Source organism: Erithacus rubecula (assembly GCF_903797595.1).
Source record: "Erithacus rubecula genome assembly, chromosome: 13".
In the NCBI taxonomy this organism is placed as follows: Eukaryota; Metazoa; Chordata; class Aves; order Passeriformes; family Muscicapidae; genus Erithacus; species Erithacus rubecula.
In genome coordinates this window covers 7,276,713-7,289,130 of record NC_136665.1, presented here as the reverse complement: position 1 = coordinate 7,289,130, position 12,418 = coordinate 7,276,713, and the positions used below count along the sequence as shown (strand labels likewise).

At 37.7% G+C, this 12,418-nt stretch overlaps 1 protein-coding gene across 1 annotated transcript in view; it reads right to left on the bottom strand.

Annotated features, from left to right (window-relative positions):
* Positions 1 to 1,413: 1,413 nt before the first annotated feature.
* Positions 1,414 to 12,418, bottom strand: part of CACNA1D (calcium voltage-gated channel subunit alpha1 D) — a 165,356-nt gene continuing 154,351 nt past the window's right edge. The window contains exons 42-48 of the mRNA XM_079316836.1: positions 10,836 to 11,200; positions 10,515 to 10,541; positions 9,485 to 9,634; positions 8,316 to 8,479; positions 5,541 to 5,662; positions 4,596 to 4,916; positions 1,414 to 3,625 (exon numbers count right to left, since the gene is read on the bottom strand). Of these exons, the coding sequence (XP_079172962.1) occupies positions 3,332 to 3,625; positions 4,596 to 4,916; positions 5,541 to 5,662; positions 8,316 to 8,479; positions 9,485 to 9,634; positions 10,515 to 10,541; positions 10,836 to 11,200 (1,443 nt within the window). The 3' untranslated portion in view covers positions 1,414 to 3,331. The remainder of the gene's footprint in view (positions 3,626 to 4,595; positions 4,917 to 5,540; positions 5,663 to 8,315; positions 8,480 to 9,484; positions 9,635 to 10,514; positions 10,542 to 10,835; positions 11,201 to 12,418) is intronic.

The following is a 12,418-nucleotide window of genomic DNA, read 5'->3' as shown; positions in this document are numbered from 1 at the left end:
ATTGTATTAAATTTATGCAAGATTTTGTACACCACAACCTTAAAATCCATTCCAAGTGCCTGCTTTCAATTAGTCTGCAACCAAATTAGGCAGTTGTATGAACACTGGGAAACAGGGCTTGGAATATGCATCTTCTATAAAATAAACATAGAAATAGATTTTGAGGAATAATAAGAGCATAAATATATTATATAAAATATATAAATTATAAATAGGAATAAAAGTAATTAAATACCTTTTATATTATAGTTAAAATTAAGTGGGAGAACACAAACACATCTTATTACACTATTATAATTTTTAGTCTCAATTCTTCTGTCAGCCAAGCTCCAAAAAAAGACACTGTTCAAATATTAGTATATTTTATAGATTCATGTTTTCTGGGAATTTACTTCACTGTAGAATACTTACCAATGTTCAATTCTTTGTTAGTATTTTCTCTCATTAAATACATACATAAACAAATCTGGAGTCTCATAAATGATGATTTAATGGTTGAGAAAACTTCTAGGTTCTTTGTACTAATTACTATGATTGGTAGTATTCTAATTGACATGCAATTATGCATATATTGATTACTGGTTACCACAGATTTTTGTAGTAAAACCAAACAAGTATTCTTTGAATCTATACAAATGTTCTCTCCTAAGCCAATAACTACATAGAACATGGTTTGCAACTGAATTTCCTTAATTGCTTATTTTTGCAAACAGCTCTCTCATAAAATTTCTTATCAACCTTAAAGAGTGTCTCATCACACTATTAAAGGCTGAGGAAAAAGAGCAGGAAAGCACAGCAAGGTCAGCATATTGTTTTCTGTCTCATTGGAGAAATCACTAATTAAAAATCCTGTCACTCTGCTCAGTCTGCCAAACCTGAGGTGTTAAACATCCATGCTGGACAAAATACAAGTTTGAGATTGTCTTTTTCTTTTTTTTTAAGTTTAACTTCAGCTGCCTTGAAGGTGGATCCCAGAAGTGGGTTTACCACAGGAGGTAGAACTTTGAAATCTTCTCAATGTTATTTCACAGGGATAGGTTCCATTTTGGCCTCCCAGATTTTGTTTCTGCAAGCTGAGAAAATGTAACAAAGTGAGTATTGCTGTGTAACCTATCCAAGAGGTTCCCAACACAGCATGGAAAATTTATTTAGATGTTTGAGGGTATTTTAGGCAAATTTTCCTAATAGATTCCATAGGTCTGTCTCTAGGGAAGTAGTAATCCCTTTTGCACATGAATACTCTAATTGCTTTATTTCCTTGTGGTTAGCAGCAACTATTCATAAAAGACTTGCACAATGTGGTACTGCAGACTGATATCCTATCCCACATTCCCTCCCATTCTTATAATTGCAAATTGAATTCAACATTTGGAACTTCTTGGTGAAAAATTATTAGTAAAAGGACTCCCAAGTATAATAAAATTATTACACAGTTTTATTTTGAAGAACATTTTGCATTTCTTTTAATACAAAATGATGTAGGTCAAGAAATAATTTACAAACCTTTAAGTTCTTATCCTGGCATTGGAAATAAGAATGATTTCAGAGGAAGTCTGTTAGCTATTCATAGGAAACTGTCATTATGTACAAAATGTTTATTGACATGTTTTAAACATCACATTTGTAAAAATGTGAACTGGATTGCTATCTAGCATAGGAACTACAGGTAAAACCTGATAAGATAACTTGTTAGAACAAGTCATTGTTATCCAGTGCTAACAAAATAGACAGTAGCTTTCAGGGTGTTTCAATTATCCTCCAAGGTCATTTCAGCCTCAAAGACATCTCAGGGTTTTACTGCATTGTGAACAATATCGAAGCCCTCTCTTGATTGCATAAAAATAAATCTTTGAAATAGTACACATAGAACAACAGAAAGGTAGAGGCAATAAAATAATACATTTTTATATCAAGGTTTTTGGTTTTGTGTAGACTCATACTATCACATTTATTCTCTTTCCAAGCAGAGAAAGTAGAGCATTTTCATTTACCTGTGAAATATTTTTTGCCTCAGATATTTCCTGTGTCAATTTAGGGTATGGAGGTATTACACTTTGTCAAAACTAATTGTCTCATGAGCAGGAATATCCTGGCATGAACCTGCCAAAGTGTTTGGGTTTTGGAGTTTTTTGCATGGGGCTATTATAAAAATAAAATTAGAGCTTACTTTTCAGTCAAAAAAATTAAAAAAGAAAGTTGAAATTAGTTTAATTTTTTTACCTTTCCAAGTATAAGACTGAGTAGTCAATGGTGCATCCCTTTTGCAGAGAGATTCTTTTGACTCAATTATTAAATAAAAGAAATCTGATCTGTTGCCAAGTTCAAACTTGACACTTTATCCCAAAAAGAGATTTACACTGAGAGGTGGCTCTATTTAAATATTTATCCTATAGATCTATATATTCCAAGTAAAAATACTTCTATCTAGAATTCTGTGGAGAGTTACAATAATTAGGGTCCATAAATATTGCTGCAGTTCAATTACGGTACAATAATTACAAAATATAGAACATCTCTTTACAAATACAAATCATTGTATATTACAATTAATTTACAGTATTTTCTACTATATAATTTTTAGCAAACTATCTTATCTAATTCTACTATAACCTGGTTGCAAGTGCATTAGTAAGAATGCAATTATTCCAGTATATTTTGCCCTTAACATGATAGTCATAAAACAGACCATCTGAATGATATTTTCCTATGTAAACTGATGTTACATATGACAGATTATTCTTTATATAACTTCTTTTTCCAACGATCTCTAACAGGTAGAGCATGACAAATTGTATTTTAGAAGAGCATTAAGAAAAAAAAATCAGGAGGCAAGTTTGAAAACAATGTTAGAATGGATATGCAATGGGTAGCTGATATGCTTTGAGCACTGAGGTAATGACATTATTGGTTGTCATCACTCATCTCGTGTTGCTGTTCCCCACACAATCCTGTGCAAGACCTGTACAGACATTGTCACTGACAAAATCCTGCTCTACTAGGAAGGACAGCAGCACAAGTTTGAAAGACAGGCAAGATATTACACCTCAGAATCCTGCTCTAGCCCTCAAAAAACTGATTGTCACAATCTGCTTAGTTTCAAAATAACCTTATTCCTACAGAGGAACTGAAGATTCTGTGGGAGGAGGCTCGACCTACTGCAGCTCTGTTCACATTTCGGCAACCTGGAGATAATAAATTTATTATTATGGCTTCCTTGAGGTGTGACATCACTCATACAAAACTTGGATTGGTTATTCACTCCAGCTAGTGCCTAGCATCTTGAAACTATGAGGCACTTTTTCTGTTATTAGAACATTTTCCTTGCTAAATACTATAAGCTTGTAATGCATATCATTTCATCAGCTAAGTCTTCTTCGTATCGTCCCATTTCCGGCTCCTCGTCGCTGTAGCCAGGACCAAAATCTTGAAGTTCATAATCTTGTCTGCTTAAAATTGGAAACATATCCCCATTGGTCCCATTGCTGATATTTCCATTGAGAAGGGTACTTGCTGCACTCTCCATCTCGTCAATAGTCATGTCACAGGCATCAGCAATCTCGTGCTTTGTAGCTGAAACAAATTTAGGGTCCTTTGCATACCTTCCCAGGCCTTCAGATATAAGTACCTGGCAGAGGGAGGGGAGAGAGGGAGAATTTCAGTGGAATTGCAGAACTACAGACAGATCATAACATTGTTAATTGATGGAAAGCACTAGAAGCCTCTTGCTGAACCACTGCAGCAACCCACAGCCAAACTGTACAGGTAAATAACAATTAAATCACCAGTGAAAAGTCTGCAAAGCACACCATGATGTGTGATAATGTAAGAGGTGCTGCAGTACATCTGACACTTCTCCTTGGAGATCTGGTAGGACCTTTGCTGAACATCAATCATCAGGCTGATACACCAAAGATAACAGTTAATACATCTCAGATGGTGCAGTTAGAATAATTGTCTGGAATACAGAATTGTATATGTTCTCACTACTTTAGAGTACATGGAAAAAAGAGGTTGAATTCCCATTTGCAAAAACAACAAAATGTGTTGTTTAGCTCATAGCAATGGAAAGGAGGTGATGAATGGAAGCTACAACATTAACTATGATTTAGAAATGCTGCACACACTTTATCTTCAAATCTTTTTTTTCTATAAAAGCAAATTCTTAGCATTCTTTGGTACACTTAAAAACCAATCCTTGCAGTTGTTATTCTTTGCATTTGCACTGATATACGGATTTTTTTATCTTTCATTCAGATTACTGCAGAAATGGGGACTTATCTCAGTAGAAGAACAGAAATTACTTCCTTATTGCCATTGTGGAAGGATACTTCAGATCTGATTCTCATCTAGAAAACTTAAATTTCAAAATTCTGAAGTATCTTAAGTTTTCTGATTAATCTCACTAGTGTGAAGATCTGGATTCAGCAGAAATCCTTTACTACACGACAATAACAAATTCCCCTCTTTACCTGAAACCCTATTAAACTAAAAATCCATTTTCAGAGAGCTGATGTGAATTTAATCAATGTGTTTTTTAGCGTCCCCAGAGCTGCACAGACAGGCAGCCTTGGCCCCTGGGCTCCTGCAGCACTCACCGCTTCCACCAGGCTGTCTGCACTCCTCTGCTTGTCGCTGTGTTTGTGCCTGAGGTCGTTGGGCACGGTCAGGCTGGCTGGTGTGAATGTCCTGTAGGAAATGTCGGGGTCATCCGTGTACCAGGAGCTCCTGTGCAGGGAAGGCAGGCTGCCATTCATGTGCTCTGTGGAGTCAGCCCTGTCCACCTGGATCAGGGGGGTGTAATAGGGGGAGCGGTCCCTGTTGGGAGGGGTGGCGGGAGGGGTGGCCCAGGAACGCGTTGAGCGACTCGGTGAATGTTTATGAGCTTTGCTGGAATCCAGACCTGCCACAGCCATCACCTGGGAAAGGGAAGAATTTCAGAATTTAGTGATTTCAAATACTCAGTCATACCCATTTCTCACTTCAGCAGTTAGCTCAAACCAATTTCTCTGTCAGCAGCTATGCAAAGTTAACATTTTCTGATGTGTAATAGCCATGTAAGAGGGGAACAGGACTGAAACTGGCAAATTGACACAACAAAATGGTATTTTTTCCATTTTATCCATAACACAAAATCTTTTTTTCTTCTACAATATATTAAAGAAAACCAAAGTATAGAAACATTCCTTCTGTCCAGGACAGGATTGGAAGCTGTCAGCATTTGCCAGGCTGGGCACTGAGCCTCTGAAGGTGTCTTTCTTGTACTGGCAAATTGTCACAAATGGAGTTGAGATAGGCAAAGATTAAAAGACAGTTTCTGTATTATGCAGTCCTGGAAAAAATTTAGGGCATGGAGGCTCTTTGTGAGCACACAAAGAGGCAGGCTACTCATTCTGTGTTTTGTACAAGGTTGACGACTGAGAAGCCTTGTGTCTAGCAATGAATACACCAGTGCTGCTTCAAACATCAGAGAAAATCAGGAGTGCAAGGTAGAGGCTGGAAAGATGCAATTCACTGTTAGTTAAGGAAGAGTTTGAGTTTACCTGCTGCTGCATGAGGTGAAGTGGCAAAGCCGTGCGATGGTGAAAGTTCGGAGAGAGGGGGATGTCGTCCTGGCTACTCTGTCGGCGGAGGCATTCAAAGTTAAAGGAGGATCGTCTATGTGCTGCAGGAAAACCAGAATTCATTAGACAAACAAAATATTTTTCCTCAAAGTCCATCATTTCCACAAGCCCAGGGTGAGTGAACTATGATACAAATAAAAACAGATCCTCCAGTAAGAAACAAGTTGTGCTAATAGAAGCAAGTGGCTGGATATAAGATAAAGGGCAGATTAATCACATAAGCAAAAGCAACTCAAGGTAGAAATCATAGAAGCAACTTAACATGGAAGCAGCTGTTTCAGAAACCAAGCTTGTCTGATGCAGCTGACTGGCTCAGACACTCAGCTGCAGAGTTCTGCCATAAACTGCTGCAACTTTCTTCTTTCCCCCCCATGGCTTCAAGATCTTGATTCTAATGAACCAGATTTCCTAAAGGAAATATGACATCTCCAGTTCTTTGCAAGGAATATGCAATATGTAAAACCATATCCAAGTCAATTCAGGTTGTCAATTCCTGATGTTTATTCTGTTTCTTAGGACAGCGATCATCCATGGTCTCCGCTGTTATGTGTACTTTCAGGATAGAAAAGAAAAAGTAGAAATCTGAACTGAATCAAGATGTTTGACTGATGTGGAGATGTTTCAGCTGATCTTGTTGAAAGCATGTGGGTATCATTCCCCTGTGCCAGCACAATGGCACAAAAACCTGGATGCTGAACTGCAGCTGGAATCCAGATCCACCATCACAGCTGCAAGCACTGGAGTGGGACACTGGAGAGAACCTGGCTGTAGCAAGTTAAGTGCATGGAGCTATGGCACCCACAGTTATCATCAGACACTTCATGCTGGATAATAACAGCCAAAGAGCCACTGAACTAAAACAGGCACCTCCACAGGGTAATTCTGTCCAACTAAAGCAAAATGTTGTCTCTCTCCCTTGTCTCTGTGACAAATCCAAGTACAGGAATGTAAGCCTTAACTGCTGATCCCAATATTCTAAATGTCCCAATACCAAAATGTAAAATAAGCAACCCAAAAAGTCCCTTCATCTATAACAAGGCACTTCTTTGCACATGCTTCTCTGCAGAGAAGAGGCTGAAAGAGAATCTCAATCATTCCTCAGTGCACTTCTGGAAGTTTCTCAAATACTGTGGTGATGAGTTTGGTATAGAAACATCCAGAAAGCTTGACATGGAGCTCAATTTACTGACTGCAGACCTCAGCCAAGGCACTGGATGTTATGTTCACTTGGACTGAATCAGATGTTAGCAGAAACTGTTTAGAGCAATGCTGTGTGTCTTTTTTTTTTTCTTTTTTCTTTATTTATGTGAGACAATCAAGGCTTTTTCACCAGGCCAAACAGCCCATAAACTAGTTACAAATAATAGATTTGGGATTCTTTTAAAATCTGCTCAGATGCTGAGCAGCTAAAATCTCTGAACTCTTGTCCTGAATATTACATGAATGGTTATGACAGGAGGTCTGACACTGATTGCTCTTATGACATTAGATGGGTGAAAATCAAGGACTTCCTAAATTACCCTTATGCAACTTTGATCAGAACTAGGTCCTCTTATCCTAAGATATCAAATCTAGTTTCCTGCAGATGAGATAAAAAGCATAATTTCCTCTTAAATAAATGACTGCCAAACACTGTCATCAAAACTTTATCTCCAAGACTGCAGTTAGAGGAAACCTTCAACCCTCCACATAAAACACTTTAATGGGCAGACCAGGCGGAATGGATATACAGAGCATCTATGTCTTTGGCTTAAAATTCCTCAGCTATCAGAAAAGCCTTAGAAAGATGCACAGGGGTCTCTTCACAGTCTCTCCTTCATCTGATGTATTCCCTTCTGCTACTGAAAGGCAGAGCAGCTTTCTGTACCCTTCACTATTGTTCAGCTGAGTTATTTACTCTGTGGTGCAAGACTCATTCTGCCCCTGTTCCCCTTCAGGGCACAAAGCCAAACTGCAGAGAGCATTGCCAGTCTTGTCACAAGGAGCTGAGTGCCTAAAGTGTGGATCCAATACTGGCAGTATTGCTAGAGAATGCTACCTTTGTTACATATATATATAAAAATATATATTTGCTGCTGCCTTTTACCACAGCTTTCTGTAGCTTTAAACAGTCTGAGACTGTACCTCAGATATAAAATTATCTCAATACACTTGAGACAAGAAAAAGCCTTAAAACAGGTTGCTTTTGCACTTCTAGTGCCACCCCAAGTACTTGCTCTCTGTGAAGTGTCAGAGGTCAAAGACCAAACCCAAGAATGTTGAGTCTGTGCCTAGCTTCACCACAGAGATTAGCACTGCTAATCTCTGCAGTATGGCCTGGAACATACAAAAACAGAATTGCAAGATAAGAAGCATGACATATTGTAGAAATGCAGATAAAGCAATATTGTTCTTGAGATAAGGAAAAACCAACGGATAGATATAAGGAAGAGAAGAAATGAAAATTAAAGAAAATTAAAGGAAAAAACATCCATTGGCAATGTTAAATCTATTTGTAAATTGAAACATCTTCTCCCTCAGAAGAAACAGATTTTTAAGCATTGCTCCTGAGATAGCAGAATAAAGTACCAATGTCAATCTGAAATAAGATGCTTAAAATCCAAGTTTTTAAAAAAAGCCTTCTTAAACTGGAATCTGTCTGAATGCATTTGGCTTATTTGAGATTTGCAAACCAATTGTCCTTAATGCACTTACGTGGTGGTGTTGGAGGTAGCAGCCGTCTCCTAGGAGATCTTTTTGTATCATAACAGATCTGTGAATCATCTTCCTCAAAAAAACCATGTGGGTGATGGTAACCTTTTGGTCTCTCAAAATCTGAGTCATGGCAGTGATATCTACAGTGGTAATCATATCTATGCCTGCATTAGAAAACAATAAAGAAAATAGTCTATCAGTGAGTTTTCGTAAACAGTTACAAAATTAGTTTCCTTCAAAAAGATTTTCAAGTCCACTCTTTCTCCAGCAAGATAATTAAACACTGCATTCTATAATTGCACAACTCAGATTTAAAATCCAGTTTCTGCAGGATTTTGAGAGAGGGCATCTACTTTTGTACTAGCACATTAACATTTCTCAGGTCAATTCTCAGGTTAAATTTTGATTGATATTGTACTTTCAATTAATTTATTCTTATCAGTACAGGCAAAAATATAAGATCTCAGTCACACACTGCTTAAAAAAAAAAAATTAAACACTCTGTTCTACTCCTGCCATGCTCTCTTGAGAACCATGGGTAAGGTGCAGCAGAACAGAAGCTCAGAATGGATTTAAGCCTCTTACATTCTAGGTATTCTCATGCTTAAAACCAGATCTTGGAATGTGTTACTTGATGCTAACTATTATACAAAAAAATTAGTGACCTGAGAATTTAGAAAATTCAGCTTTCATGCAAATCCCAGTTTTTGTGCAAACCAACAGGATGCAGATTAGGGTGCATATCTGGCCAGAGTTCAGCTGGTGAATGTCATCCATCCAGCAGGGGAAGGAGGAGGAGAATTAACTATGTCTGGCACTTGAGCATATGCACTTATGGATCTAAGAAAAATGACAATAAATTCCTCTAGCTCCGGGCTGGATTTGAAAATTTTAAAAAATGGACAGAAGTGGGGATTATTTTTGAGATTCCACTAAATATATTCAGTAGAAGGAAAACATTCCATATTTGGAATATTCTCCTTTCCTACTGATCATTTTCCATTTCAGCAGTTGTGGAATATTAAGTTCATTAGAGATTTCGCAGCATGAGTGTGCTTAGCAAAACCTTTACATCTATGTACCTAAAATACTGAAATACTTTTGCATGCCTTTTTTTTTAACAAATATTTGTATTTAATGACAACATTTTATTTAACAAATATCCTCACCTGTTTTCTGACAACATACTGTCATCTTCATAATATTCTTCCCCACTGTAATAGTCCTGCTCTCCCAAATAATGATCATCATTGCAATAGTCTTGGACTTCATGCTCTTCCCTACGAATGGTAGGTCGGCGCCCATCACCAGTGTCAGATCTGTAAGCAGCAACCAAATAGCAACTTTTTTCCTATTTATATCAATTATGTATTGTTTAGTTTATACACAGTTCTTTTAATGTGCTTCCAAGAGGTAAAGAAAAAGACAAGCATTAATAAATCTCTAGTTTAGAACGTGGTGTTACAGCAGTGCAGAGCAGTGCAGTTCAGAACATAAGTGCCCTATTTGTTTCTTAAAGATGGCCTTCCTTTATTTCCTTGTGGTACAACAGAAAACAAAAAGGATGCTCAGTGAAATCAAATACATTGAAGACATTTTTACATGATGCATATTATCATTTGGAAAAACACAGCCTTTCCCCAGTGCCTGAAGTTTGCCAAATAGCTTAAATATTAAGAAGATCTCACTGAGATATTCAGAAAGAAATCTGAAAGGGATATGCAATTCTAGACATTAATACCACCACTGAGCATCCATTTACCAATGCACTTCAATTAGAACAATAGATTCTATATTTTAAAAAGCGTCTTAGAAAATATTCAGACAGAAGACCAAGAAAGATTTTGGGTCCCCTATAAAAGGAACTCTACACATTAACATTTATCAAAGCTAACACCAGTGGCTTTTCTAGTCTTGGAAAGTCAATTTTTAACAAGGGCTACAATCAAGTGTGATCTTTAGCCTGTTGAAAACAGCAGAAACCTACCTGGACTTTCAAAAGGGCTTGAATAATTTTGAACTTTACTGAAAGTTTATCCTTTCAGAATACGCAATAAAAAAATTGACTTAAAAATTGTCACTTAAGTTACCAAGCATATGCATTGTTATACAGTTAATTTAGAAAAGAAACATGAAAGAAGAAAAAAAGAAGAAAAACTCCCTATCCTCTTCAATTATGTCAGAACAATATCAACTCACCTAATATATGTTTCATAGTAGCGTGTTCTATCCAGGCAGGCCATGAAAATGAGAAAAATAATTTAAGAGCAAGTCATTTAGAGAAATTCTTTGGTGATTACAATGTCTGTGCTGTAACTAATGATTTCACTTTAAGGAAAACTGCTACTTTCAAACCCTAGTGAAGCTTTAAGCATTTCCCATTCATCAGAGCTAGATTTCAAATACAGCTCATACACCACTAGGCAACAGAAACTAAGATTCAAATTAATTTCACTTAGCTCAAGTTTCCTATAGTATATTTATACATTTATTTCTTAAAAAAGACATATTTTAGTTTACCTCCTACTGCTTGGCCTTCTACGCTTCTCGTGCTCAGTCCTGGAGTGGGAATGGTAACTGTTCTCGGATCGATGCTCGCGATTCCCAAAACTTGTGTGTTTCCCATGGACTTTGGACACGTTGGCATTATTGAGATTGGCATTTGTTGAGTTTGGGACGTGCTTTCCTAGCGAGTTGTGGTTATGGTGGTTGTGGTACAGGGAGTTTCCTGCCTGGTGGTAGATGTTTTTCTCAGTATCGCTTGCAGAGGGGATGGAAGGCCGCTGGACGTGTAAGGGACGGTGTGTGGTGTTGATTTGCTGAAATGAATCTCGCCTGTCACTGCTAATGTGGTTTATGTGGTTGCCAAAGAGGGCACCATTCCTCTGTTTTAAGGGAAGAGAAAGAAAAAATTATATCAGATACCTTAACAGAACATACTCTTGACAGTGACAACTTATTTTTCTCTCCTACATGCATAGAAAAGTAGCGATTCAAGTAACCTGTGATTTTTCTTTCTAATTTTATGATGCTTCAGATGGGATCTCCTGAAGTGACAGAGATGTGATTGTGGTGATGACAATATTGTATTTCAGAGTCAAATCAACAGTATGCTGTGATCATTATTCTTTTCCACACAACTAAAAGTGACATATCCAGCTTTCTCCACATCTTATTACGCAGGAGAAACCTAGATTCCCAAACATGAACATGCACCAGCTTCCTCACAAAGAGACTTAATTTTTGGGAAGGCTTTGGTGGAGTTCTCTCCTGCTGTCCCAGAGCATGGGTTTGCAGCAGGTGTCACTCAGACAGGATGGAGTGCCATGCAACAGCTTGCAAGCAAATCCCAGGGAGGGAACATTCAGCTCCAGTGCTTCCATTCTTTCTTCTCACAGAGGTACAAGAAAGAGGAGTTTCTGTTTGTCAGCCCTGGGAGTGTAATGGATGGTGAAGGAGAGGATGAGGTGCTAAGTTATGACTGTGACATGCAGCTCTCTTGGACACCTGACCCAGGTTAGGGAGCCTCCCTGTCTAGCCAGGTGTGGGTCCTGGATGACAGCAGTCTGAGTTGCAGCTCAATCTAGAGAAGACAGGAGGTAATGATGGTTGGCAGAGAAATGCATCTACTGCTGGCAGCTGAGGCACTGTCTCCAGTTCCACATCCTCCTTTTTGCAAAGGACAGTAGCAGCTATGGGGCTTCTGCTGTAATTCCTGATTTTACATGGATTTTACACCTGCTTCTTCTGAAATGCTTGGGAAAAAAAAATAAGTTTTCTTGCTGGCTGACAAATGGTTTGCAGACTGCCTCTGATTATTACACCAAATTTACATGTTCACCATTTAGGACTAGAGTATAAAGAGGAAACCTAATTTTTTTTTTTTTTCTGATTGATTCTTATTGATATCCCTCATGGGGTTGGAAATGGCATTTATATTTAGTTGACCTCTATGTAACCCCATACATTCATTTTAAAATACACAACTCAATTTCTTTTGTGGTTTGCTTACATAGACTTTCATTTTCTTCTTCCTATCTACCTGTGCAGAGATTAAAACCAGTCTCAACCTTGCCACTATCAAAATCTGAGATGGTAAGGTT